Raw genomic sequence first — 23,663 nt, 5'->3', positions numbered from 1 at the left:
ATGAAGTTAAATTTCCAAGTGAAAATTTTCTTTTAGACAATACATTGAAAATTATTAATAGCTGATAGCTGGAACAGAATCTAGCAGGTGAGATAGTAAGTAATGGGATAATTAGTTCATGGTTTACTTTGTTCTGCCCATCTTATATATTTCTTATAAAAAGTAGAGGACTTATATTAAGGACTGAAATGTTGGAAGATTATTTTGAAAGTCATGGGGAAATAATTTTAAGACAATCACATAAATTTTAGAAATTATAATCTTCATTTCTCTGACGACTCTAGAAAGAAATAGCTTTAACTACATATCCATAAAATCTACAACCTAAAGCTATGCATGTTGTATCATCTTAAACATCTTACGGCAAAGTTTGGTAACATAGGAGATATGACTCAGGATTTATACCTCTCATCACTCAAAGTTAATTTTAGACCATGTACAAGTTCAGAAGTTGACCAAAGAGTTTAAAATTTTCTTTTTCTTCTTACTAACATATCAAACATATTTCCAAAACATGATGCAAAACATTCTGTGAGCATTAGTTTTCAGGTGATAAGAATGGAATTGTTGCTAAAAGAGTTAATGATGTGTTTAGGGCGGCTTTCTGCAAAGACCATGACTCCCGGTCTGGAAAACAACCTTCACAGACCCTATCTCCTTCAGATTTCTTGGACAAATTAATGGGAAGGACATCAGGATATGATGCAAGAATCAGGCCAAATTTTAAAGGTAGGTTCCACTTAAACTTACATTAATTAAGCCTGTGGGAAATCTAGATGTTTGAATACTCCGAAAAAAAGTTTTCAGGGCTTTTTACTATAAAATGGAAACAGCAGGCACAGCATTCATTTCATTTTGCCATTCTTTTGAACTAGTTGATTTGATAGCTTAAATTTTAGAGGTTGCTTGCCACTTTGAAAAACTTTCCTCATTTGTTTACGTTCCACAAAGAAAACTAATGTCTGAGATTATTGCCACATTCCCTATGTTATCTTAAGTGGGAGTGTGACTAGTAATGAATACAAGAGCAAATGATTGACTGGATTTGTATGAATGGTTACACCAAAATCTTTGGTTTGGGCTTTAAATATCTACTCCCAAAATGAAGTTTAAATCTCAATATATAACATGCCATTTTATAAATTTTCAGGCCTCTCTCATTTTCAAATATTGTGAGAAAAGGCTCTAATTGAATATATTACAAATTTTTGGTTTCTTCTTGCTTAAATATTCTAATAGTTTATTTGGAATTATTTATCTGAAATTAACAAAGAAGATCATAGAATTGTAAAGTGCACATATCAAACAGGCTGGATTAGAAACAAACCAGAAAGTTTGGTGCTTTTATTTGTTTAACACTACAAAAGTGTAATTAATAGTCTGTAGAAACTACTTTTTATCTATTTGATTTATTTTTATTCTGAATCAGAAAAACATTGTAATAGGAAAGAACCAATTATGACTAATTGAATTGTTTTTGATGTTTTAATTTTTAAATACATATTTTAAATAAGTGCATTTTATCTCATAATTTAATTTAAAATCATGTATTGTGAAGTGTTTATGACATTTTATAAAAGGATAAACCTGTAATATTCTAGGTGTTATGTCATAATTCATGCATTGCTTTGGTTTTGCTTATTAGCTATTTAATTGGATTGCTTTCCTTGAGTTTTGATTAATTTTTATTATTGGCAAATATGAGCATGAAAACCAAATTCTAAATTCATTTCTTCTTTAAATGCTGCACCTCTGAATATACCCAGCTAAGAGCACATTTTATAAAGAAACGTCAGAATTTTGACAAACCAAGTGTTTTTGATTTATAGAGTATTTCCAAAAGGGACAATAGAACTAAGTTCAAAGGTCGATTTTCCTGAAAACCATTTTCCTACTTATCCCATTTCATATTAATTCTGTGGTCGTTGCTTTGGAAGTCAATATTTGAAATAAAATCCTATGAGTAACAAGCCGAGAATCAGCTTTCAATGGGACTGCTCACTTGCACATTTATTCACTGAGCCATTCATTCAATAACTTTTGAGTCTGAACTACATGCAAAACACTAACTACCACATGCTTTGAAAACTTCAGAGATGAAACAGATCTGGGTGCTACCACCAAAAATTTCAGTGGAGAGAGATGTTACATAAATTCTTATATAATAGTATATAATATTTGATAGAAATAATTAAGTAGTTAATAGTTAACTAACATTAGGAAGTACGGATAAAACACTACAGGTTTCCAACAAAAGTAGAAATGATTTCCTATTAAGCTATTTATGGAAAGCTTCATAGAGAAGGTCCAGAGATGGAAAATTGTTTCAAGTTTATGAGCATCTTGTTTAATAGTAGCCATTATTCATCATTTCATAGAAATAATTAAAAAGGAAGAAAACTGCAAAGAGTAATAAAATAAACACCCATGTTGCCATTGCTACTTTAAGTGACCACATAGGAAGAACAATAATTTCCACACATAGCTTTTTTTCTGATTCTTCTGGGGATGTCACCCTTTGGAAATCACATTTCTCACAATTCTAAAGAATGAATAAATGAGGAGAATATCAAGTATAGCAAAGCATGGCCATGTTTTTGAGATCTACCCAGTACTTAAAGACCTGAGTACAGTACATTTTAAAGACTTATAAAGGGGAAATGGGTGAATATAATTTAAGACTCTAACATGAATGAACTTTACTGACTTCTGTCTCCCTCTCCCTTTAACTCCCCACTTCAATGAACCCTGATACTCTTTCATGAATTTTAACTCCATAGACCATTTATATCAGATCAATTACCTAACAGCTCCACAATTATCTTAACAGTGAGAATCTTGGCTTTTTCTGGATGTAAAACATTCCCTATTATTTCAGACTAAAATGATTTTCCCTCCTTGATGTTCCCATGGAACTTTATATGTCTTAAACAGTTCCTTCGCATATTTATGTTTTATCAACCCACTCCCACACTAAATCTGAAAGGGAAGGGAGGTACATTACTTTATATATTTATAATATATAAAATATATATATACACAAAGAGGTCATCCTTTTCTCCAGAATGAGGAAATAAGGACCAAGAAAGAAAGGAAAATGCAGGTCAGTTATGAAGATTATTGCTTCCAAAATTCCAATTTTCCAATTGTAGTAGAACTTGAGGGTGGGAACATTTTTTAAAATTGAAGTATAGCTGATTTACAATATTGTGTTAGTTTCAGGCGTACGGCACAGTTATTTAGGGGTTTTTTGCAGATTATATTTTATTATAGGTTATTACAAGATATTGGGAAGGGATGGGAACTTTTGAGGGACCATCCAGTGGTCATAGTGGCTAGCAAAGATGATTTTTAGCTGAGCTGAGGAGAGAAATAAAAGAAAGATAATAGGAAACTTGTAACAGCAAAGCGGCTAGGAAGACTACAGTTCTTACTGCAGTTTATTAGCAATGTATCAATGAGAAATTTTATATAGTAGGTAGAAACAAAGGGTGATTAGGATATGTGACTGTATCTGAAATAGTGATAGGCTCCCTGTAAATGCCAAAAAACAAATTAGAATAATAAACATGCTGATGATGATGACAATGATGTTGAAAATAATAATAATGGTGATTAATAAGAAGACAAAAGGGCAAATTTTGACCACAAGAATAAAAGAGCCAAATACGGGCTGTTGTGATAAAGGGAATGGCTTTTCTAGAAGTCTTATTAAATATTAGCACACTTTTGTTTTCCTTGCTGCCATGTGTTGGCAAGGGAAAAGAAATGTATATGCATAATTTTTCTTATTGGAAGGAATTTTTCCTGCATACTTTCCAGTCAGTAAAATATTTCCTGTCTACTCCATAACCCTGGTGGGCTCAGAAAGATGTCATAATGGGCATATATACAAGAAGGTAGATGGATGTAAGTTAGAAAAGGGAACCAGAAATGATTCAGACTTAGACTCTGTAACTGAGAGCCATTCTTAGAAACTATAGGAAAAAAATAGCTTTTCTGATGCGCTGAAGCACAAGTGTATAAACAAAGTCATGAGTCAGAGTTGTCAATTGCATTCTATCTATGAGATCCATAGAGACTTGGGTCAGATCTCGTCAAAACATAAGTTTTCAAAATCCCCAGTTCAGATAAAAACACAAGCTCTATCCATTCACAATCACCTGTTTTTGAAACCATGGTAAATGCTGATTCTATGTCAACAGAGAAGCTTCTTTTCCCACTTGGGTGATTTGTCTCATTGTCAGTTGATTTATCACAGTGTTATTCCATCATCCTAACAGATATTCCTTTGTCAGTATTACTGTATCTTGAAAATGCCACTTTAAACATTAAGCTTTTAAAGAAGCCAAATGAAATGTTCAAACCTAGGCAAAATGCATTAGTTCTGATTCTCTCTTTGAAACAAAACCTTTATCAATTTTAATGAAATTTTCTTTGAAAATAAAATTAACTTAAAGTTATATCCTAAGTTTCATCTCAATGTGAATAAATACATTTCACCAGAACATTCATTTTGGGATAAGATCTGGAATAGATAATGCCAGGAGATAATTATTCACTCCACTTCTTTGGGCATGCCCTGCACACTGATTTTTTTCCCATGTCTGGAGACCTAAATTTGAAAGTGTGATGTGTGACATTAAAACCTACATTTGCATGCAATATGGTTTCCTTTATTTTCCAGAGTTATCAGTTCAAAAGCTGTTTCGGATATAAGTAAGAAACAGATCCACTTCCCAAAAAACTAGAGGTCTTCAGGTTTCTCCCCTTGGAAATTTTCTTATATGTAGCCAAGTGGAGCTGAAGCTCACATATTGTGCTTACCAAGCCCTGCAGGCGGTGACTTGAGCACAGATGTCCAGCAGGGACACTTGGAAAGAGTGATACTCCCAGTTGGTGATAATGCAGCCCTAGCTTGATCATTTCTTTGATCACCCTGGTAGATGTGGGCATCGGATACTACTATGGATTCTGAGAAAAGGAGTAGAATGCTTGCAAGTATCAGAAGAATTTTTTTTTCAGACGTATTTGACTTGAGTGCAGAAAGTAGCAAAACCTTTCAGGCACCTCAAAGGGTACAGTCATTTTAGAACAAGACAATAGGAGATAAAAGGGGGAAAATGGTTATTGAAAGGAAAGGCCGGGTGTAACAAAGAGAAATCTATATATGACAGTTTTGTTCAGGGATGATGTTGATGCAGATTGTTGAACATCCAAAATCCACTGGCTGTGTCACAATTTATTTCAGGGATTTGAGGTAACGTCAAGAAGGAGGCATCTACAGCATTCTAACACATTCTGGCAAAGTGCATTCCAAAGGATAAGTTCATTTAGTGGAATACATCTTCCATTCCATGGTGGTAGTAAAGTGGGAGGGGCCCTGTACTTGGATCCAGAAAACCCAGATTCACGTCCTGGTTCAGCTACTTTTGAGAAAAGATGTCTTCACCTCTCCATGACTCAGGTTTTCTTCTGACTTTGCCCACCTCATTTGGGCTGTTCTGGGCATCAAATGAAATACTTCTGAATGACTTGCTTTCAACTATACTAAAATTATTAGAAACAATTTGAATTATTACTAGTCTCCCATTTCTCTTTTATAACTGACCCCGACTACGTATTCTCAAAGCTTACCCTTCATGGTGACTGGGTCCTTATAATTGATTTTTTTTTAATGGAAAAAAAAAACAAGTCAAAGAAGTTATAGCATCTTAGAGTCCTACCGCAGTAAGCAGGATGTAGATGTCATGTGTCTCAGCTGGTTCTCCTTTTATTAGTTCAGTGGGAAGATTTCCAACTTGAAGGGGTATTTCATATCCGTAAATATGAAACAAAGAGGGAGACATTTGTGGGAAGGAATTATCTTTATCCATTCAAATCCCATTCCTGATTATCTTCTTAGACTCATTTTTAAAAACGAACCAAGTAAAAGACATAGAATCAATTTCGTTTGGTCCTAGAAAGAAGGACCCTAAACTTAATGGAAGACATATGACTTATTTCTAATGTATTTTCTTGTCCACTTAACTGCAGTTGCAAGGGTCACTGCACAAACCTGCTGAACTGATTTCCTATTTTAAAATACGTATTTTAAAGAGAACATTTAGTCTCTACAACATGGCAGGTTAAGAGCACTGGAAATGGAAGCCCATAATTTAGTTTTTGAGAATGTATTGCTCCTTAGTTGATTCTGGGTGACTTCACATCCCTAATTTTCATTATTGAAAGAGACTGAACATTTTATCCTGAATTCTAAAGTGCTTGCTGTTACTCCCCACCCTGAAGAACAATTCAGTCCACTTTTGCTGATACTCTGAAACTTTATTTTTTAAAAAATAATGGCATAGATATCAGGGTATCTCAGTACTTAATGACTGGACATTATAACGTGGCCAGTTGGGGCAATTGGGGCAATCAGGCTTAGAGTGAGAAAAATAGTTATTAGCTTGTTCTTAGTGGTGTTAGGTATTTTTCTTGGTGTGTTGGATAAGACACGTTCGGAAAAGGATTTTAAAAATGAAAATATAGCTGATTAAGCCTCACAACAAAGTCTTTGGAAGCATTCTGGCTTCTCCTTGGAGTTAACACCTGAGAGGCTGTCCTGACTGCAGCATGCGGCATTTTCTCATTGACTTCTTTCTTGAGAGGGCTACTCTGAACACTTGTGACTGATTGCAGACACTTTTAGCCATGTGAAGTCCACTAGAGGAAGGACATGAGCAAAAGGAATAGGTCTCTAACTGGTGTGAAAGATGTGTAAGAATGAAGTCCTTAGATCTCCCTTTTGGAGTCTAGTCTGGCTAGCAAACCAAGTGTGGTCACGGGGCAAGTACAAGAGTGAAACTGGACACTCTCTCTGACTCATGCCCCAGCTTACGCACCCACCATTCCCCTATGAACATGACTACACCAAATGCTGGCTCTGGTTTATTAACATATCCATTCAAGAGGGAAAAATTAAACCCTGGATTGAGTCAAAATGTGGAACCTCAATAGGCAATTATGAATGGGACTGGATAAGTCTTGCTTTCTATTTCTTCTTATTTTTTCTAATGGGGGGGTGGGTCATATTTTCTGGAGGGAGAAATAAGATACACTTGCCTGAGTGCTGTCAAAGCAATAGAATAAATTTGTGGCAAGGGAACAGATATGCGAGCACAAAAAATAATAGATAAAGGTTTTACATCTTTATATGGGAGTCTAAGTGCACAGTTCCTTTGTTTATTCCTTTAATAAATAAGTAGTGAGCAATATCTATTGCTAGGCACCATGTTACTTGCTAAGTATACAGTGGTAAACAGATATTTAAGCTTTTAAATGTCAGTTCTCACTTCAGTAAAAACTGGAATATAATTTGTAAGTTTAATGCTGTATCATCCAGGATCTTTGCAGGAAAGAAACGGCATGCTCCAACAGGGTGTGGGAGGGCTGGGAAAAAACCAGTCCCTAAAGGCAGACTGCAGTACTCTGGGACTATCAACTGTAGACCTGAAGATGCAAGGGAGGCAGGGGCTGTCAGAACCTAGAGAAAGTGGCTCCACAGACAGGATACCTGATGAGATCTATGGAGCAACCGGGTCCATCTGTGCTATCCTTGCACGAAGGAAGCCGGGAAATATTCTGACCTCCCTCTCCTGCAGTCCATTTTCTTGTGGGAACCTCTCATTGGCCAAAGCCAACTAGAAATCGGAGGATACAGGAGCTCAATGTTGCAAACCCAGAATGTCATATTCTCAGGGAACAGGAAAGAGCATAAAAGAGGGTGTTTCCGGGGAGAAAATGGAAGATAATCAGCACAAAGTCACCTTGTGAGCAAAGTCACCCCTCAACCTTCAGGTGGTTGAGCAGACAGCCCCAAAACTGATGATCAGTTTAGTAAGCCTTCCTTTATCAATTTTCAGACAGCAGGGAAGTAAGAAATGGGTATCATTTGGACATATTATCTCAATAGATAAATGATACCTCCAAAAGCAGAGAAGAGAGAGGAAGATAATGTAACGTGATACCTCTGTTTCCTAAACAGACAATGAAAGAGGTGCAACCAATGGACTGGGGTGTGTGTTGGGGGTGGGGGTAGGGAGGAGGGAGAGATCTCCATGTGGAATATGTGAAAATAATTAACACAGTTTCCTTTCTATCTGATTTAATTTGTTTGCTAATATTGTTGCGCTTGCCCCAGAGTAATCCCCTCCAGGCTCTCCATGCTGGGATGTGTTGTGGGCTTAGATCTGAGCACAAGACTTGATGCCAAGTCTTTTGGGACATTTCTGAGACACATTCTCTCCTCCGTGCTCTTCTGTTCTACACAGAGCTGAAGAAGGAGCGTTAGAAGAAGCGAAGGTTGGGTGGGGGTTGGAAGAGCATGAAGCCCGGGAGCAGAGTAGTGTACGTTTTGAGGAAATGGCGAATCTGAGGACCAGCTGCTTGTTTCCCACACCTTGGTTGGTTTGATTGCTGCACATGAAACACAGCTCCTCATCGTGGCAATACTGCTACTTTAGGGAAACCTCAGAACCGCTTTACCACATACTTTTTCTTTCATTTTTAAAACCCAAGTGTACATAGAATGTAATATAATCTATCTATCTTCTGATTTATTTACATTTAAATACTTCAAGATGTTTATTTCAAAGACCCAATTCATGTCCAACAAGGCAGCTGAGATTTCTTTTATCAGGCTTTCTCTTAGAAATAGCATTCTTTGTACTCCCCTGCCCAAATGTATTCAGAAAACAAGAGGTCTGTTTATTTTGCTTTGAACCTTAAAGTCTCTAAAAAGTGAATGGTACACACATTTGGCAAACCACACTGTAACAACTCCAGTTAGATGATGTGATTCAGGATAATTTATAAATATACTGCAGTGTTCACAATGGATTTCTCCTAGTCTACTTTTTCCTTTGAATTAACTCTGGTTTTAGTACTTGAACACTGTATAGTGTATGCCAAGTCAAAGGACTTAGGATTTAATGCTAAACCAAATTAGCAACCATACAGATGTCTTTCTCAGACCATGCTTTTCAGAACACTTGCTTCAGAGCCAACCGAGAGTCCTGTTAAGAAGGCACATACTTGGGCCCCACATTTCTCCAGCTCTACCTCTCCAGAATCACTGATGGGATCTTGGAACATTCACTTTAACAAATTCATTACTCCCTACAGTTTAAGAACTACAGGACTAGAATGAGAAATTTTTGCTCCTGAATCTGAAGAATCATATCTTCCTTACATATTTTCCCCCAAATACTGTGTCAATACTGCCTTACCAAATAAAGTGGGGAGACATCACACAAGAGAAAAAGACAGCTAAACTGAGACTCATGAGGCCTGGTTTTAACTACAGCGTTGCCACCTGTGACCTAGAGCAAGCCATTTAGCTGTTGAACCTCTCTGGGATTGATTCTTGTCGTCTCTAAAATAAAGGACTTGGACCAAGATGTTTCTGTGTCACTTCTAACTTTGACAGTCCCTACTCTTCATAGTGTAAGTTAGTATCTTTGGGTATGTCCTTTTGTAAATTATTGACTCACCCACAGAAGAGCTTGGATGCATCTAATCTTCCTAGAGAATTGGTCTCTTAGAAATTATTAATTCTATCCAGAATCTTTTGCAGTTGCTCATACCTTATTTCAACTCCCAATATTTCAAGGATGATCATTATTCTCTGGAAAGACTCTGGAAACTTATGAGGGGATTACTGAAGAAATCAGTCATTCACAATTTTTGTCTTGCTTTTGGTTCAGAGGTAACAAATTCAGGCACAAAAGCTGCTTCTAGGAAAAGCAGTTACCCTGTTTCTTTAGTTCAGCATCTGGCCAAAGATGTTTCTCAAAACACTAGTCTCATGAAATGTTCTCAGATATAAGGTTTAAAGTATGAAATAAAAACAGAAATTCTGCAAAACATCCTCTAAGAGAGTCTCGATATTCATTGTCATCTTAAACGATGTTGAGAAAACCTGCCGTAAAAATATACAAATAAATAAATATTTTTAAAACTTTTTTTTTTTTTACACCGGGGCTTTTCCTATACTTATCTGGTCATAGATTCCTTAAATGACTAACATTCTGGGGAGTTGGTGTTTTATGGAATACACTTCAGAAAATGTGGTCTTGGTAAAATCCATAAATCTAAAAAAAAAATTTGCCATGAAAAGAAGTGATGATGATGGGAAAACTAAATATACATAAAATACAATGAGCTCCTATAAAGACAATATTCCTTAGAGTGGGAAGGCCCCGGCATTCAGTAAATGTGGCTTTCATTTTGATACATGGTCAACATTAGCATTCTGATGCCACAAGAGAATTACTCTACAAGTTAGAATATTATTGCAGGCTATTTATCTCCTGCTTCATTTACATGAATAAATAAGCAAACAGTGGCATTTTGGAAAAACAAACATTGAAGACAAAAGAAAAGACATGAGTCAATACAGCAAAATACTCTGATCTGATAATTACCTTCTGTTTTAATCTTTATGATTCCTGAATGCTGAGTGACAAATATAGACTTAAACAAGTGACCTTTAACCTTGAACTGAAGATATTTTTTAAGCAGAATATGACAACATTTCATGCTTGGATGGAAAACTTCTTTTTTAATTGCCATGTTCTCTTTCAGGCACTTTTCCAAGATGGATAAATCTTGTGGTTGTATAATTCCCATTCAACTGTTTGTTGAGAATTTTTTTCCTATCACTTCCTTAAAATGAAATTGTAAAAAATTTTAATCCATACTAAAGAAAACTTCATTTGAAAACTGAAATTATGCAATATTTATCTTAAATAATGTGTGAAGGTTTAATGTTAAGGTCTTCATTTATTAGTATTAAAATATATTCTAAGTTGCTCTGCTCAAAATTGATGTTTCCTACAGTGAGATATATAAATTCCCAAGAAAAACTACTGAAAATTGTTTTCAATGAAGATGGATGCAGAAAGAGAAATGTCTTTGAAATACCACTAAATGTCTTGGGAAAAGAGTTATCTATATATAAAACTTCTTTATTACTAGTTCTTCCCTCATGCTTTCTCTGAGTTTGTCAGATAAGCAAGCATGATTTTTCTTCTTCCTGTTTCTTACTCCAGGGTCTCAGTAAAATATAGAGCACAGAGTAGGGGGTTGGGAAATATTAAAGCTACCTTAGACTTAATGGCTCCTGATTTACATCATTGACAGTTGACTCTTGAACAGTGTCGGGGTTGGGGCACCTACCCTCAGCAGCTGAAAATCCATGTATAAATTTACAGTCAGCCCTCTCGTGTTCACAGTTCTGATGGGTCGATTCAATCAACCACTGAGAAAACTGTATAGTACTGGTAGGTATTTATTGAAAAAAAAATTGGCTTATTAGTGGACCCACATAGTTCAAACCCACGTTGTTCAAGGGTCAACTGTATGTATCTCATACAGTAGTTGAAGACATACTGATGATGGAGCCATTACACATTCTGTATCAAACTAGTCCTTTATTTGAAACATTGCTTCAGGGTATCCACAGAGATGGCATTAGCATTGGTGATATTGCACTGTACAATGCACAGATAATGGAATACTGATTTTTAAGCTTTTCTGGTAACTGAGGGTTGGCAGTCTTAGATATACTGGGCCTTGAAGAGGAAGTGAGTGAAGATTAACTATAAAGAAGTGATTTTGTATGCACACGGTTTGCTTACTCTGCCTTCAGATTTCCTTTGCTATGGCCTGGTGCCTGACTCAGATCCCTGGCCATCACCTGCTTCCAGTATCACTGCTGCTCTTCTCATTTCTAGGAGGGAGACAGTGGCTTTATATTGGGGGATGGGGAGATGGCTCTGCTGAATCCTTAGTTATAGAAGTCATGGAATATGAACAAGGAGGTAACATTTTCTCCAACGTTCTGAGATTTGCTTTTAAAATGAAGTATGTAGCATCTTCCTAAAATATAAAAATTTAAGAAGAGATCAACTCTGTTTGAAAGGAAAAGTCACAGAGGCCCAGTGCCATGCCTTGTGAACAGGAAACCTGGCACCAAATTTTCCATTTCTTTCAGGGGGATTTTTTTTTTTTATAGCTAAAATGCCACTCTGCTTGTTCTCTCTAAAATTCGAGGTCATAACTTTTGAGCAACAAGGTTGCTGTACTGTGAAGTATTTCTGTTCTCTGGAACATCCCTGTTTCATCTTTGGGAGTGAGTGACCACTCTGGCCAGTGGAGTGCTTGACCCGGTCCTTGCCAAATGAACCCTATGTTATCAGACATGTCTTCTCTAGCTCTGCAAAAATAGGGGGAATCACTCACAATCTGGGATATGTATTCCTCTTATTTCCCCCAAGCACCTACATTTCCAATATTCACATTTGTTTATTGTGCACATATGCCTCATTTAAGCTCATCCTTTATTCAAATCTTCTGAGCAAATATTCCCACTTAAAACTCAGTAGGTGGCTTCCTGTTCCATAGAGCTCCTGATGCTGACCAAGTTTATAACGTGCACGGCTTTCAGCAAAGTGTACAAATTTGTGACTTGGGGCAAATATCCCAAAGCCCATTTAAGAAAGGATTTCCTCAGCAAGAGAATACACTTATCTCAGGGGAAAAATTCCACATTTCTACTTGTCAACCAGACTCTGCAAATAGCATAATTGCACGCACGTTTTTTGTTTCCTGCCTACTTTTGAAACCGGGCTTGTGGGAGCCCCTGAGTGAAGAGTCTTCCATAGCACTCACTCACCCCAACTGAGTTCGTTTAAGAGACGTCAGTGTACAATTAACAGCAATATAGCTTGGGCCAAGGAATCTCTGTGGAGCTCAGTGACCACAGATTAACATGTGAAGCTTCCATGATTGAGTTATGAGTTCTTCACCATGTGGCCTTTCTTACTCTTCCATACATTGAAAGAGCATGATTATTATACATGAATCTGGAACTAGATGCTAATAATACATGCCATAATAAACTATGCACATGTAAAGTCTCAAGTGAGCAGGTATCCGCTTAGTGTCTAACTTCCCATATAAATGTCAGCATAAACTAGCCCCATCAGTGATAAAGCAAAGCAGCTGAGGGTATTAACAAGAAGTGTCCATCGGTGCCATCGTGCACTATGCCACATAAATCGCAGAATAATGCCTTTGAAAAAAGTTACTGACTTCTGAGGGGGGATGTGGCAGGTGCAAAGAAGGCAGAGAAATCTAGAGAGGATAATAAATAGATCCTTAAGGAAAGCTAAGATCAGAAATAAACTCCTATCCTTTTTTTAGAAAATTCATAGTGCAGCTGCTCTGAGCTGCCTGATTGGCTATATCTTTATCTAAATTCACAGGAAAAGCAAGCTGAGCTGTCACCCAAGGGAGTAAAGAGCTCAAAATACTACTATCCTTGAATTTCTAGGCCCCTCATGACTCTTGAAACTCTCCTGGGTCTTCTCATCACTTCCGGATAAAGTCCATACACCTGTACATGGTTTACAGTGGTTTTCATGGTTAGGTTTCTGACTCTATCTGTCCGAGTTTGGGTTTCTGAGAAGACGCTGTGTGCAAGTGATTTATTAAGGCTAAATGAGCAAGGGAGACATGGAAGGAAGTGATGAAATCAGACGATGGGTAGAGAAGTAAGGGTGTGATCTCAAAGTCCAACAGCGGGTAAGTTCAATCTGATCGCACAGGGTAACTCTGGAGCGTAAGATACACTCCCCGAGTTGTCCTGGCTGGAGGCAAGACAGCTGACCTTTCACAGTCCCCTCTGTCACGTATTGGGTAAGGACGGCGCTCCGGGTGTATATGGGTGGGTGGGGAGAGTAAATTCCCACATGCTTCTCTCTTTTCTCGGGTGGGTCAAGTGAGCTCCAGTAGCTCCAGGACAGTCCTCTGTGCAAAACCACATGTTCTGGCTACTGGAAGCAAAAGTATGAAATTTTACCAATTGCAGAAACATGGAGGGACTTGGAGTGTGTTATGCTAACTGAAACAAGTCGGACCTAGAAAGACAAATACGCTACGATCTCATTTACATGTGGAATCTTAAAAAATGCAACAAACTAGTGATTGTAACAAAAAAGAAGCAGACTCACAGGTCTAGAGAACAAACTACTGGTTACCAGTGGGGAGAAGGAAGGGGGGGAAGGGCAAGAAAGGGGTAGGGGATTAAGAGGTACAAACTATTATGCACAAAATAAATAAGCTACAAGGACATAGTGTACAGCATAAGGATTATAGCCAATATTTTATAATAACTTTAAATGGAGTGTAATCTATAAAAATTGTGGATCACTATATTGTACCCCTATAACTCATATACTGTAGTACGTCAACTATACTTCAGTTTTTAAAAAAAGTACACTGAGGTGAGAGGCACAAAATGCTAAGTGGGATCCCAGGAACCTGGGGGGAGCATCAATATTATCCTCTTCAACATCATCATTCCACATCTCTAGCCATACCCTCCCATTCTGTTCCAGCTGCAATACCCTGTTTCCTGTTCCTCAAACTTTTTATTCAGGTGCCTTGCCTTTTCATTTCCCTTCACCATGCTGCCTTTTCACCAACCTAATTCCTACCCATGCTACAGACTTCAGCATCATTATCATTTCCTCTAGAAAGCTCCTCTTAAACCACCAAGTCCATCCTCTTCTACATGTTCAGTCTATAATCTCTCTTGCGATTGGCTGTTTTCATGTCTCTTTTCCTCCTAGACCAGTCCCAGTAGGCCAGAGATTGGGCTTAGCTCATTCTTCACTATACTTCCAACACCTGACAGTAGGTAGGCAGCCAATAAACGCGTATCAACCAGAGAGAAAAATTTACAATACCAATCTTTAATCCCAGAATCTGTACTAATGCAAAGGTGGATGTGAGCAATTGAACTAAAATAATAAATTATTATCTACTAATATTTGTGATTCTTCTAAAACGCATGAAGTCTTTTCCCATGTGTTAATCTCATTTGACGCCTTCATTTCTCATAATGGATAACAGCTGTAATTCTGTTTACCATTGTGTTATTTAGGGGAAAGAAAAAGTCATTTTGTCATCAGATGGGACTTAGGCCAACACTAGCTCTCCAGGTACATAAAGCTCAGGATGGAGAGAAATGTGGGTCATCATTTAGAGAGTGATGCCAACGACACTCATTCTCTATCTGCAATACTTCATTGAATCTATTTTTAGCATAGGTGTTGTCTCCTTTCTATTACAGGATGATTCTCATTTATCTTTGAAGTCGTGGGTTTTTCTGTACTTCCTGTCTTTGTAGGAGCTTAATAAACGTTTAATGTTGAGTGAGTGGATTCATTCACATATAGTCATATATCAAACATTTGTTGTGCATATGTGTGAGGCGCCAAGTAGACGAGAATTAAAAGAATTGCTGACTTACCAGCATTCTAACCTCCAACTTTTCTCCCCACCCTCTTCTACTTTACCCTACTCCAGAACCAATATGTCATGTATAAGAAGCTTTATTTTTCCACGCCCAGTACTGAACAGGCATGTATGGTGGCACCAATGTTACCCAAATAGAATCCATTGGCCTGAGGCAACTCTCCTACTTAGCACTTGAAATACTTAGTAAATAAAACCAGTACACCCGAATGTTAATTTTGGATATACCGAATTACCAGTAATTTCCAACTGCTAAAGGAGTATCAGATTTAATTCATGGTTATAGCACTTAACTCCTTCCAGCCAGTGAACCTGTGGTTGATTCTCCTCTAGAATTCTCCTTTTGAGTCTCATCTTCCATCTTCATCAAAAAATGGAAAAGTGATTCTCAAGATACAGGATTCTCCCAGGTTATGAGGCAATGGACCAAAAATCTTTACAAAGCCTGGGCGGCCCAACTAAGGCAGCTACTACAAATGATAAGCTTCATATTTCTCTGGAGCCCTTTATATGTGAGAGCTCAATCTACAGAAGAGAGAAAAAAGTAGCTGTAGGCTTCATAAAAAAACAAAAAGTGATGCTTGAATTGGGTCTTGAGAGATGAGTAGATAAGAGAATTTCAGGGAGGGAACTCAATGTCTGGAAGGAATTTGGCCAGTCTTGGGATAACAAAAGATGAGTAAACCTAAAGGAAGTAAAAAGAGGGAAATCATAGGAAATGAGGCTGCAGAATAAAGTTAGTTAGGGCTAGAGCATTAAGGAGATTATTACAGTATTAAGATCTAACCATAGGTAATAGGAAGGCAATCAAAGTTTTTAACCAGAGAAGGGGCATGATTAGAAGTGGTTTCTAAGAAGATAATTCAAGATGCCTTTCAGAGGATATACCAGAAAGGTGGGGAATCAGGGTGCCATGACAATCACCCACAAAAGAGAAATGGTGAAGGTTTAGGCTTAGGCTGTGGGATTCGAAAGCAGAGGCTAAATTAACAAGATAAAGTCAAATTGCATTAGACAAGATATGGAGGGCACAAGAGAAAGAGTAACGTTTGACTCAAGGTTCCAGGTTAGGCAACTGAGCAGATGGTGTTTTCATTTACTCAAAGAGGAGATATTAGAGGAAGAAGATGCTGAGGAAGATAATGAGTTCAACTCTGAGCATGTTTTTGAGATGACCGCCACAAATCCACACAGAGATGTCTAATCTGCTGTGGAAAATGTTAATCTGGAGCCAAGAAAAGATGTCAGGGCTAGAAATGCAGGAATGGGAGTCTTCAGTTCATGACAGTATTAATTAACATCACTAAGTGCAAATGTGTAGAATGAATAGAGAAGAGGAATAAGGATGAGACTTCCATGAACATGAGCATTGATGGAAAAGGCGACAAGAGAAGGACTCAACAAAGAATACGAAGGAGTGGTCAGACAATCTGGAATAGAACCAGGAAAAGATGTAGTCACTGATGTTAAAGGGAAGCGAAAGCCTTGTGGATGAGGAAATCAAACTTGCAAAGTGCAGCAGGGATGCTGAATAGGAGGAGGGAAGGAAATAGGCAATTGGATTTTGTCAGTGGGACATTTTTGACCTTAGTGAGGGCAATTTCTCTAGAGCAGTGAGACCAAAGCCCAGATTGTAGCTGGCTGCAGAGTGAATGAGTTTGGAGAAAATGGGGGAAAGTGAGTGCATAGACTTCTCATTTCATTCCTTCCAGTTTTATGTATAGTTTTTTTGTGTGTGTTTGGGGGGTGATAATTAGGGGTTTTTTTAAGGAGGTACTGGGGATTGAACCCAGGACCTCATGCTTGCTAGGCAAGCACTCTACCACTGAGTTATACCCTCCCCCTCATTTCAAAGATGAGTACCAGGGAGAAAAGGGGAGATCAGATATTAGTTTGCAGAGTTTGAGGGGAGGGAGGTTCTTTTTGTTTTTGTTTTTATATTAAAATGGACTCTATTTTCCTGGTGAACAAGTGTTCTGCCATCTGCCACAGAGGGGCCACTGCCACCGCCTGGGCTGGTCCTGGGTACAGTCACGATGAAGCTGAAAAAGAGCACCAGACTCTTGACATTTTGTCTCAATGGCCCTCTTTACCATCCGGACAGACATTCAGGAAACATTTGTAAAATTTAAAGACATCATAAAACAGAGTGTTCTACTAAAAATCTACTTCTCAGTAGGCTTATTCAGTAGGGAGATATTTTTAAATGTATTTTAAATGTAAGACCCAGAAGATGGAGCCAGAAGGTATTCTATGCCACACTCAGACAAAAGAGGAGGGGCAGTAAGGGGGCTCAATGTCTGAGTTATCCATCATTGGCCTTCTTGACCAACCCTTTATTCCTCACTGCATCCATCCACATCGTTCATAACACCTTAATTGGAACATCCCAGGAATAGTTAACAATAACAACATTATTAGTTTATATTACTTGAGTCTTTACCATGTGTCAAGTATTCTTCTAAGCACTTTACATTTTAATTCACTTAATCCTCCCAATAACCTCATAGAGAAATACATGTATGTTGTTATTATCCCTATTTCACAGATAAGGAAATTGAGAAAAGAGAGCTTATGTGGTGGCTCATGGTACATGGCTAGTAAGGGTGCAGAGCTGGCTTTCAATCCCAGGCAGTTTGGCACTGGCTTCACCCTGTTGCCAGGAGTGAGACAATAAAGGCCTAGAAGATGTGTGTTGTTGGACACCAAGTTCGTGAGTTAGCCTAGTATCTGTTTCTTAATTACAGAGCCATGATAGGGGCTGGGAGTCTGGAGGCCCTCAAGAGTCTTTGGAGCATTTTTGCCTCAGAAACTGCTGTTTATTATTCAGATTTGCATCCTCAGACTCAAGCATATGATTAATCCTCCATAAAGTTTTGATGAATAATTAAATGAGCAAAGCTGATTTCTCTCCAATCACCCAAAAGCTTTGTGCTTAGAATGTACTGGAACTAGCTTGAGATCTTTGGGAGGGGTGGGGGGAAGGCAGCTAGTGGCTGAGGAAAGGAGGTGGGATACAGCAACTGGTACCTTCATGGGTTACACATTCTGTGATTTTGTCTCTGACTAACAGCATTTTGTAGTCAATTTTACATCTTTTTTCAGTATACATTTGTGATGCATTTAAATATATTCTGGGAAAATGCTGACGCTGACATACCAAAAGCATGCCCTTCCATCTGGCGTTTTCTCTAGTCCTACAGTCTACTTTCTAGTGCAGTTTACTATCTGGGCTCTGGGAATGTTTTCATTTAATAATCTCAGTATTTGGGTGTAGTGGGAGAAAAGGCTAAGTCTGAGACCTGAAGTCTGTAATTTGACTCTCCTTACGACCACCTTCCAATATACGCGAGGAGCTCAGACCTGCAAAGGGAACAGGGCAGGACAGGTTCTGAGTGCTGCCTGCTGGGACAGCATTCTTTAAGAACTGAGAAGGCTCTCTGGAATAATGTACGTGGTCTTCTCTTAAGCAGAGGAAGTACTTGCTGCTTACATACAAAGTCAAGTTTACTTTGTAGCAAGGTACAAATTAATCACCAAGCATTTGGGAGAAACACTGGGGATGTGTCTAACTTATAGGGGCTTTGGGAACTTACTCAAAGCAGTAACAGACCACCCCTGTCCTCTAGCAATGGGACATCTTGCTGAACAAATGAAATCACACACGTAACACAAATTCAAGCAACACAAGCCAGTTCTTGTCTATATAAACTTGCAGCTACATATGGAATTATGTCATGGAAACTAGGAGTTCTGAGTAAGGGGAGTTGATGATGGCTAAAGTATAAGGAAGAGGCAGAAAATGAGTAAGGACTTAGAAGTACAGGGACAACGCGTGCCTCAGGAGGTGCCGAGTAACACGCTAAGTGTCACATGCGTGATCTCATTTATTCCCCGCAATACTGGTACTCCCGTGACCAGTTCCCTTTTCCCAGATCCAGAAACTAACGTTCAGGAGCCCTACAGGCGGCACAGCTGTGAGAGGCAGGGCAGCTGGTCACATGCAGGCCGTTGGCGCCGGGCCTCCCCCGACCCGCTGCGCTGCTCCCGGCGGCGCTCTAGGCGGGCTCCCGTGTCTGCGCCTGAAAACGCGCGGCGCGTCTGCCTGGCAGGGGCTGTGGGAAGCGGTATGCACTGGCTCAGGCTAGCCCTCAGAAAGAAGACTCTCATAGGAAGACTCTTGCCTTTTCACTTGAGGGACAGACTAACCCCATTACCTGAGAGTTTGAGAATGGGGCCATTTCTCCTCAAAGGATTGCCTTTCCTACATCGCTGCTCTATTGTGTTTGCTACAACACACAAAATTAGAGCCTTTTAAAAGCCTCAACAAATCTTGTCTCTAGAGTGAAAGGATCACGAACACAAGTTCCATTCTGTTTCTTTAGCAAGCCATCCAAAGTCTCTCGTCTTCAAATTGTAAGCCTCTTGAGGTCCCAAGGTGAGGTTGTTGCCCACTGTCATGAGCCCACAGGAAGGAGTGGCGTCTAACAGAAGAACGGCGTTCTCTGCTTCAAGTATGAACTCAACTGTGGTGAATGAGAAGAGGCCACTTAGCTTCTTCACTCTTGGACGGACAGCTCTACTCAGCTCAGCACCAGAGATCCTGTCACACTGAGATGGAGGTGGGCATATACGAAATTAAAACCCACACATGAGCAAGTTTCCACAACTTGAAAAAATATCTAACTGCAGTAGTTGGGGACCTTCGGGTTTCAAGGAGGATATGCAATACAAAGATCAATAATACAGGTTCACTCTTCAATTGCTGATTACATTTTGCCTAGTGATACGTGCTTTTTATAAAATAGAGCCATCTCTCTCCCTGCCTCTGTACGTAAAGAAATACATCAACCTCCCTACAAAGAATCAAGCTCTCCTCTCCTTTCCTTTTTTCCTTTTCCCATGCACCATTCATTGCCTCCTCTGCTACGTTCCCTTAAAATGTTAGGCTTACTACTACGTTACATTACAGTTGGTGCAATGTCACGTCTTTCTGCCATGACAAATTGCGAGTTTGTTGAATGCAAGGATGAGGTACATTTTGGTATTCCCAGCACCGTACAGGCACCACTGTCGGCACCCCACCCATATCCCCAATCCCTTACCACACTGATACGCCATGTGATTCTGAAACGCCAGCACTTGGATTGCTTTGCTTGAGGGCTTTCTCTGACCCAAGCCACTTTACCTGCCCTTGTGGCAGACCAGAATGAAGATAAATTAATGTCCCCTGAGAATATTCTCATCTAATGACTGGTGTTGATATAAAACACCCCAGCTCCTTCTCCCCTTGGACGGAATAGCTCAGAAGAGTGTGTCTTCCGGAGTGACTTATGGGCTAAAGCTTCATTTGCCTTCGGGGGGATAACGGACTTGCTAAGGCACCTTTTCTTGGCTTCCTTCCCTACCCTGTATCTCTTCCCCACTTCCCAAATGGCAGATTATTCACCTCCTTAATAAACAACTTTCACCTGAACCCTTGATTCGAGGGTAACCCAAACTAAGTAAGCACCCAATATACAGAAGAAGTCCAACAAATATCCTTTTAATGAAACTGAGTTACAAAGATGGCTAGTGTCGCATGAGATGAGAGAGATGGAAGTACTGTGCTCTCTAAATGCACGGAGCCTGTCGGTCAAATCCAGGCACACGGAAACACAACAAGCGCCGTGATGTCAGGGTTTCCCTCTGCAGGAGGAAAGCGGCTGTCCTAGTTGTTAGCAGACAAGGGTGCATGTCAGGGACTCTGGTTTCTATTTTTAGATGTCGTGCTGACATAGAAAACTTCTGTATCCTAACAGTACAATGGTGACCTTCCTACCCTCCGAGAAGTGGTGCAGAATGCCTAATGAGGAAACAAGTCCTCATTTGTGGAAGCCACAAACGAACAGAGGAGAGACAGGAGAGCTTAGCTACTATTCATTGGCAGACCTGGTGCTCAAAGAGCTCTTTTGACTGTGAAACAGGAAGCGCTGGGTGGCCTGGCAGTGTCATGGCCTCGAATAGGATTTAGATCTTTCAAGCGTTCACAGCCTGGGCCTTGAGTCTAACAATTCCGAAGGGTAATAACTCCTTTTAAAAACTCACATTAAAAGATAATTTTCAAAAAAAAGATAAAATCATGACTCTTATGCAGATAGAAAATGAATGCGTGTTAAAGATTTTATTTAACTCATTAACCGATGAGGGAAGCAGGCAGATGGTATAGCCAGTTCAAAAGAAAATCCAAGAAACAGACACGTTAATAGATGAAGAACATTGGCATGAATGTGCAAGTAGAGGCAAAACCAGCCTCTTCCACAGTGGGGGAGGGAAGTCACTTGGACGCCTATAGGGTCCGGATTTGCCTGTCTCTAAGCAAGAGCTAGTTCACATTGCTATCAGTTATACAATTTAAAGACTTGCAAAATAGCTCCCATAGAATTAGAGTCAGATAACATGGAAGGGTGTACTATAGACAAACCATAGTTTTCCCTTGAAGCACAATTTTCCCTTGAAGCACAATTGACTCATGACTGTTATATTTAATAATACTCTCTTTCTCCGAAAAGGAGATCTCTTTTTTTTTTTTCTAGAGCCTGTTTATACTTTTAAAACCCAGGTATTTTTGTTAACAGTGTGAGTAGAAGTGAGCATAATAAAATGTAGGGCAGAGACATGGTGCTTGAGAAAAGCACATCTGATCGTTAAATAAAGGGGGAAATCTCAAGTTTGGGAAGAAGATCCTTACTTGATACGGGAAAGAGATGGGAAGAGAAAACAAATGGGTCGCATTTCACACACACTATGACATTCAGTCCTCCCAATGAACCTGTGAATTAGGTGAAGATATTTCTTCTTTTATAGATGAGGAAGTGAGAGCCCAGAGTGATTAAATAGCCTACAGAGGGTTACACAGTACATAGCAGAGCCAGGTTTTAAATCCAGTTCCAGCTCTGAAGTTTATGATTTTTGTTCCATTGTTCCACGCAGCACTGATGAGGGATGATGTCAGGAGGGAGGGGAACAGTCAAGAAGTTTCCTGACCCCCACCTCAAACAAAGCGGCTCAATAGTAGTTTCAAAGGGCCGTGTTGTAATGCTGCTCATTGGTGACCGTCATGTTTTTGTCATATTTTCTCATTCTGCTAAGTGCTTTGGAAAGAGAGCAAACAAAATTCACTTTTGGTTTCATAGGCTGAGATGAAACAATTGATTTAAATGAAGGACCTTTTGAATGAACTGTCCTTTGAAGCTGAAGGGACAGAGGCCAACTGATGGGGTTAAAGTGCCTCATATCGAAATTTGCTCTGCAATAGAATGGAAATGCACAGATTTCTTGGCATGCCACTGGCATTTACTTACACAAAAAGCCTTATATTCTGATCAACAGCACTCACTGAGCATTTATTGAATGCCTACTATGTGCTTAGTACTATAAAAACTGCTTTGGGAAACACTACAGTGAATCAGATCTGAACTACACCCTGTCTAGAGCATACAAGAAAGAATTAGACAAATATGAAAAAATGACTATAATACAACAAGGCAAGGGTTACGGGGCTCTGGAAGTTCCAAGAAAGGTGATATTCAAGTGAGGAGAATAATGGGAAAATTCACTGAGTAGGTATCATTTGAAGAATGAGAAGATTTGAACACGGGAACATAGATGTACACGCGTGTGGACTGCACCCACCAATTTCATTATCATAACCTCAAATACAGCATAGTTCCTTCTTTAAAACTTAATAATGCAAAACAAATCTATTTTCAATTTGTCGAGACCTAACAAGTTGATGAACTTGCTATTCATTTTGCAAAGTAGTATAGGATTCAATTAACATGAGAGCAAGTCGTCTTTAATTCAATTTTTGTTACTTCCTAAAATGAAGGAAGTATCATTTGGATTCATGAGAAATTAGCAGATCTCTTCATTTCAAAACTAATTCCAAATGGCATTTAAAATTGTCTTCTTCTAAGGTTAAATGGGCCTTTGTTTATTATCTATCTCAATCCCAAGATAGCGAGAATCCCATGTTTTCCAGAAATTCTCCATCCAATGACATTTTATTATAGCATAAGAAGAAATATATGTAGTGGGAAGGGACAGACTGGGATTTCAAAATTTGTAGATACTGACAAGCATATGCAGAATAGATAAACAAGATTATATTGTATAATACAGGGAAATACATACAAGATCTTGTGGTAGCTCACAGCAGAAAAAAAATGTGACAATGAATATATGTATGTTCATGTATAACTGAAAAATTGTGCTCTACACTGGAATTTGACACAACATTGTAAGATGACTATAAC

The 23,663-nt window shown here is 38.8% G+C and overlaps 1 protein-coding gene and 1 long non-coding RNA gene across 3 annotated transcripts in view; one reads left to right on the top strand and one right to left on the bottom strand.

The window, feature by feature from the left end:
* Nucleotides 1-23,663, top strand: part of GLRA2 (glycine receptor alpha 2) — a 174,414-nt gene that overhangs the window by 2,378 nt on the left and 148,373 nt on the right. For both annotated transcript variants that reach the window (XM_064482552.1, XM_064482551.1), the window contains exon 2: nt 596-729. In XM_064482552.1, coding sequence (XP_064338622.1) covers nt 596-729 — 134 coding nt within the window. The remainder of the gene's footprint in view (nt 1-595; nt 730-23,663) is intronic.
* Nucleotides 1-23,663, bottom strand: part of LOC135320082 (uncharacterized) — a 375,701-nt gene that overhangs the window by 217,012 nt on the left and 135,026 nt on the right. The window lies entirely within an intron of this gene.

Source organism: Camelus dromedarius, chromosome X, assembly GCF_036321535.1.
Source record: "Camelus dromedarius isolate mCamDro1 chromosome X, mCamDro1.pat, whole genome shotgun sequence".
Classification (NCBI taxonomy): domain Eukaryota; kingdom Metazoa; phylum Chordata; class Mammalia; order Artiodactyla; family Camelidae; genus Camelus; species Camelus dromedarius.
Note: the sequence above shows the minus strand (reverse complement) of the source record. Positions and strands in the feature narration are given on the sequence as shown.